The 5,859-nt window shown below is 63.9% G+C and overlaps 1 protein-coding gene across 2 annotated transcripts in view; it reads right to left on the bottom strand.

Annotated features, from left to right (window-relative positions):
• Positions 1–564: 564 nt before the first annotated feature.
• LOC112111450 (tubulin alpha-1B chain) overlaps positions 565–5,859 on the bottom strand; it is a 5,883-nt gene continuing 588 nt past the window's right edge. Inside the window, exons 2-4 of one of the 2 annotated variants that reach the window (XM_026647351.2) lie at positions 2,745–2,967; positions 1,912–2,060; positions 565–1,560 (exon numbers count right to left, since the gene is read on the bottom strand). In XM_026647351.2, the coding sequence (XP_026503136.1) occupies positions 580–1,560; positions 1,912–2,060; positions 2,745–2,967 (1,353 nt within the window). In that variant the 3' untranslated portion in view covers positions 565–579. Of the gene's footprint in view, positions 1,561–1,911; positions 2,061–2,744; positions 2,989–5,859 lie in introns of those variants that run through there. The other variant, XM_024206858.3, reaches the window with a different exon arrangement.

Below are 5,859 nucleotides of genomic sequence, written 5' to 3' on the forward strand. Positions count from 1 at the left end.
TGGGAGAGCAATGAAGAGACCAGGGAGGGTTATTTCTTAGCAGCACCACGGAGGAGGGTTCTGTGTCCCCAGCCAATATATGGTGTTGGATTGGGCCCATGATCTTCGGGGCCCATGGGCTGGCCCCAGCATCCCAACCCCAGGGATCTACACAGCCCACCGGTTTCCCTCTTCCCCTCCATCTGATTCTCCCTGTCACTCATGACCCAGTCGGCATTGTCTAGGGTTAGGGGCCGTGCGTCTCACCGGGAGCCCCTCGCACAGAGCTCTGTGCAGGGGGATGGGACAATGGCACAGCAGCTCCGTCTCGAGCTAGAGAAGTGCGCGTGGGCAGCTGGCAGATTGTCGAGTTCAGCCTGGCAGATAACAGGGGTTGCGTCCACGTCCTTCCCGTGGTTGCACCAGGCGTGGGACAAAGGGGCATAGCTCAGATTGGGAACAGGTAAATGGATGCAGCAAACTATAGCCCTACAACGTGACTGGAGGAACTGTTTTATTTAAGGTGGACAATCGTCCCATGTGCATCAGTGAGGAAGACGTGAGGCTGATTCCCAGCCGTCCAAACAGGACATTTACCCTCTAGTATTCATCACCTTCCTCTTCCTCTCCTCCATCCACACTGTCTGTCCCCACCTCCTCGTAATCCTTCTCCAGGGCAGCCATGTCCTCCCGGGCCTCTGAGAACTCCCCCTCCTCCATGCCCTCTCCCACGTACCAGTGCACGAAGGCCCGCTTGGCATACATCAGGTCAAACTTGTGGTCCAGCCGAGCCCAGGCCTCGGCAATGGCCGTGGTGTTGCTCAGCATGCACACAGCCCGCTGCACCTTGGCCAAGTCGCCACCGGGAACTGCAGTTGGGGGCTGGTAGTTGATACCAACCTTGAAGCCAGTCGGGCACCAGTCCACAAACTGGATGCTGCGCTTGGTTTTGATGGCGGCAATAGCAGCATTGACGTCTTTGGGAACCACGTCCCCGCGGTACAAGAGGCAACAGGCCATGTATTTGCCATGACGGGGGTCACACTTCACCATCTGGTTGGCTGGCTCAAAGCAAGCGTTTGTGATCTCAGCCACGGAGAGCTGCTCATGATAGGCCTTCTCTGCAGAGATGACGGGGGCGTAGGTGGCCAGCGGGAAGTGGATACGGGGGTAGGGCACCAGGTTGGTCTGGAACTCCGTCAGATCTACATTCAGGGCACCATCGAATCGGAGGGAGGCAGTGATGGAGGACACGATCTGGCTAATAAGGCGGTTCAGGTTGGTGTAGGTGGGGCGCTCGATGTCCAGGTTCCTGCGGCAGATGTCGTAGATGGCCTCGTTGTCTACCATGAAGGCGCAGTCCGAGTGCTCCAGGGTGGTGTGGGTGGTCAGGATGGAGTTGTACGGCTCCACCACTGCGGTGGAGACCTGAGGCGCTGGATAGATGGCGAACTCCAGCTTGGACTTCTTGCCATAGTCAACGGAGAGACGCTCCATCAGCAGGGAGGTGAATCCAGAGCCGGTGCCGCCCCCGAAGCTGTGGAAGACCAGGAAGCCCTGGAGCCCCGTGCACTGGTCGGCCTGTGGGGAAAACAGATCAGAGCTCATTAGAGTAAGTACCAGCCAACCCAGGCTGCAGCACAGACATGGCCAAGAAGGACTGAAGTAGAGAACCAGCTGAGGGAGACTTCCCCCATTCCCTGGCCAGCCCACAGGAAGAAGCAGCCCCCGTGTCAGACAGACACCCTCCCCCCACCCCTCCAGCTCCCAGACCCCTGGCCAACTAAAGCCAGCTCTCAAGGCCTCCCCAGGTAAGAGCACCTTCAGCCATGTTTTGTTGGGACTTCCAGTGAGATGCTGGAGCCCTCTTACCAGCTCCTTGGCTGGGCAGAGTGGCGCCCCCCCAAATATCCCATCGGACAGGCTGCATACCAACTTCCGGATCCTGTCCAACACTTGGTCAATGATCTCCTTGCCGATGGTGTAGTGCCCACGGGCATAGTTATTGGCAGCATCTTCCTTGCCGGTGATGAGCTGCTCTGGGTGGAAGAGCTGGCGGTAGATGCCGGTCCGAATCTCATCTGGAAGAGACGAAAGGAGGGGTGTGGGACAGGACTCTAGGCCAGTGGTGCACAAACTTGTCTAGTCATGGTCTCCCTCCTCCCCCCATTAACAGTCTGTCTGTATCCCACCCCCTTGCTGCCAGCCCAGGCTCCTGCCCCAGCCTGGCCTCACTGGGCTGGCTGCTCATGCCCTCTGAACGTTCCTGTGCGCGCCCCACTGACATTAGCAGAGGCTGGTGCACAGAGCTGGCCTGCTAGCGCAGGCGGTGGAGGATGGCTGGCCTCCACCCAACAGGACAGGCTGCCCCAGGCCCTCAGGGCATGGCAGGGGGCCCAGTATGTCACCAACACCAGGAAGTGGTACCCCCTGCCCCGAGGGAGTTCAGTCTAGCCCTGAGCGGATCTGCCAGCTGGGTAGGTCTCTGGGCACCACGCCTGGGTCATGGGTAAGGAGCATCAGTGGACACAGCGCTTCTCATCCTCCGAGCACTCCCCTGCAGCGGGGAAGGCCAGTCCCAGTCCGGGCGGAAGCGCCTGGCACAGAGCTAGGGCAGGGGCTGCCCAGCGGGCAGGAGTGACCAAAGCCGCACTAGCGGCTGCAGTGCATGGCAGTCCAGGAGGCAGACGCGGCTCTAGCCGGGGACCTGAACCTTCACGAGTGAGCAGGGCTCTCCTCCGCCCCACACAGGCGTCTTCACTCACCGATCACGGTGGGTTCCAGGTCCACGAAGATCGCCCTGGGGACGTGCTTCCCGGCACCCGTCTCACAGAAGAAGGTGGTAAAGGAGTCGTCCCCTCCCCCGATGGTCTTCTCGCTGGGCATCTGCCCGTCGGGCTGGATGCCGTGCTCCAGGCAGTACAGCTCCCAGCAGGTGTTGCCCATCTGGACGCCTGCCTGGCCGACATGGACTGAGATACATTCACGCTGCAGAGAGAGAAGAGCCATTGAGGTGCCTCTCCAGGACAGTGGACCCAGAGCCCCATGCCAGTGTTGGTGGCGAGCCCACAGCTCCCCCACACTCCTGGGGGGGGGGGATCTCCGTTCAGTGAAGGCTGCCTGACAGCCCGGGACATTAGTGCCTGCTGGTCAGCACAGCTGGAGAAGGGACCTGGGTTTGGAGACCAGTCCCTCTACCAGCGCCCCCTGCCCCCCCCGGGCATCCCTGCCCCAGAGCAGAGGGAGCCCGGGATTCCATTTCACAGGGGAGGCCGGGCTGCAGCCACTGACTCTGGTGCCCAGCGCTGCAGAGGAAAACGCTGCAGGCGGTGACTGGCTGCCACGCTGCAGCTCCGCACAGACTGCAGGTGTGGGGGAGGAGCACAGCCATCCTCCGCACGCAGAGCAGGCCCTGCCCTAGATCTAGCAGCAGTCACACACCCTGCTGACAGAACCCCCCGGGCCATGCTGGCCACCACTGCAGAGCATTGAGGGAGCTCCCTGCCACAGGGACCGGGCTGGGCACTTGCCCCCTTCAGAGCCAAGGACAGGCATCGAGCGGGGAGGATTAGCGGCCCAGGGAGGGGCAGTGACTCACCCAAGGCCACAGTGCCTCGGTGGCAGAGCTGGGATCGAACTCCTAGGTGGTGCCCAGCCCCCTCGCTGTCCGAGGACTGCAGCAGCCCCTGCCAGCTTACTGCCGGCTCAGGTCGGAGGCTTGGCTGTCCCTGGGCCCGCAGAGCCCGGCCGCTCGCTGCAGCGAGAGGGGAGGAGCCAGCACTGCAGCGGGGCTCCAGCGTCAGGCAGGTGCTGAGCTGACAAGCACATACCTAATGCATGAGCTACAGTCCCACCCACCTCGCTGCTCCCAGCCAGCCTGGGCACGCGCCGTTCCCAACCCCACGGGAACCCAGCGCGGGCAGGGCTGCAGGGACATCAGCAGAGCTGCAGGGAGGCTGCCCAGTACCCACCAGGGCTGTAATGGGCAATAAGGCCCTTCTGCCCAGAAGCACAGAGCTGTGCCCCCCCTCCCCCTCCCCAGGGCTGCGAGGGCCCAGGCTGGGCTGTGGGGAGGGGACGACAGGGGCAGTGGGCTCAGCTGTGCCCACAGCACAGGGGCTGTTCGCACAGAGCCGGCTGCATCGGGTGGGCGCTGGGGGCAGGGGCACAGCTCTGCTGCACGGCCGATGACATGGACACTGCCTTGCTCCCCCCAAACTGTGGGGGATGCAGAACCTCCCTTTCCTAAACACTCCCCTTCCCCCCTGGGCTCCTGCCCCATAGCAGCTCTGACCCCCAGGCCTGCAAGGCCAGACAGAGGCCTCTGGTCACTCAGGCCCTCCCCCACCCACCCACCCACAAGCAAGGGAGCCAGCTGTACCAGCGATGGGGCTCCCAGGGAGGGGGGCACAAGCAGGCTCCAGCCCTCAGGAGCAGCAGGGGAGCCCTAGCAGGTCTGGGATGGGGGCCTGGATTCCTACAGCAGCCAGAGGTCCAAGCCAGTGCGGCCCCTCCGCAGCATCCGCCCCAAACTCGAGATGTTTCTGGGGAAGCCACAAGGAGGAAGCACCCAGCTCTGTGCAGCTGCCACCTCACAGCAGCCCTCGCCCAGGCCCCAGCTGCATTTCCCCTTCTCTGCTCGCAGCCCACGGAGGCCTCTGCTGCCCCTATCACCCACCGGGTCCCCACCAGGGCGGCAGTGCCAGAGCGCTCGATGGACCTACACCGACCCCAGCCTCCAGTCACGCCTCAGAGCCCGGCCGCTGGAGCCGTGCCACTCTGCAGCCCGTTCCGGCTGGTCCCAGGATCGGTCTCTGCCGCGGAGCGACGCCCTGCAGGGCGGGGGTGACAGTTCTCCCAGAGGTGCGGGATTCACACTGGAAGTAGGGGGCTGTGGGTCAGGATTGAGGGGCATCAGCAGAGCTGGTGACATTCTCCAGGCCGTGCCAGCGCTGAACCCGAGCGGGTGACACCAGCTCCAGCTCCCAGCCTGTTCATACCGCCCCCGCCCCGCCCCGGGGGGAAGTCACCGCTCCACTACGCAGCAGAAATTTGAAAACACACAGACCAACCAGGAAGGGTTGTGAAATCACCAGCCCCACCCTCCAGCCTCGCACAGCCTCCATCGCCACCAGCCAGACAGTCACTCCCGCCATCCGCACTGGGGGGGGCAGGAAACCCCCTTGCCCAGGAGCTGATAACCCCTGCGGCCAGGGCTGTAACGGGACCCCTGTGCCACTGCAGCACGGGTGCCCCCGGCAGCGAGGAGACCCAGCTTTGGGTGCATGGAGCTGGGTTAGCCCGTGGGCCTGGACTCCGCCGTGGAGGGGGCAGGGGTGTCTAGCTGCACTCACGCTCTGCCCCGAAGGGCTCCCAGGCAGGGCAGGGCACAGCTAAGGGGGCAGAGGTGGCACACAGCCGTGCCCGTGCCCTTGCATGGCTCCTTCAGGGGCGCAGCCCGAGTCCAGACAGACAGGAAACGCTGGTGGGAAGTGGGGCAGGTGCCGAGTCTCCTCGGAAGGTGCCAGGCGCAGGCCGCGGCCTCGCCACGAGGCGGGAAAACCGGCTCAGCCACTGGCCAGGCAGCAGCCCAGGGTGTCGCCTGGAGGGCCCTTCCCCAAGGCACGGGGCGGGGGGGCTACTCCCTTAAAGCCTGCCCCCCCCAGCTCATTCACACTCCCTGAAACACCAAACAGAGCCCCCGCAGCGTGCCCCCCACAAGACAGGGCTGCCATTACCTAGTTTGGACAGGAGCCCGGCCAGGCTATTTCCAGGAGAGCCCCCAGCCTATTAATAACCCCCCCCAGACACAGCCACACCCCCCCCCCCCCCCCCCCCCCCCGGCCCTCCCGAGGCCCGCCGGGCCCCCATACCCCCCCC

Source organism: Terrapene carolina, unplaced genomic scaffold, assembly GCF_002925995.2.
Source record: "Terrapene carolina triunguis isolate 2854851 unplaced genomic scaffold, T_m_triunguis-2.0 Scaffold62, whole genome shotgun sequence".
NCBI classification, from domain to species: Eukaryota; Metazoa; Chordata; order Testudines; family Emydidae; genus Terrapene; species Terrapene triunguis.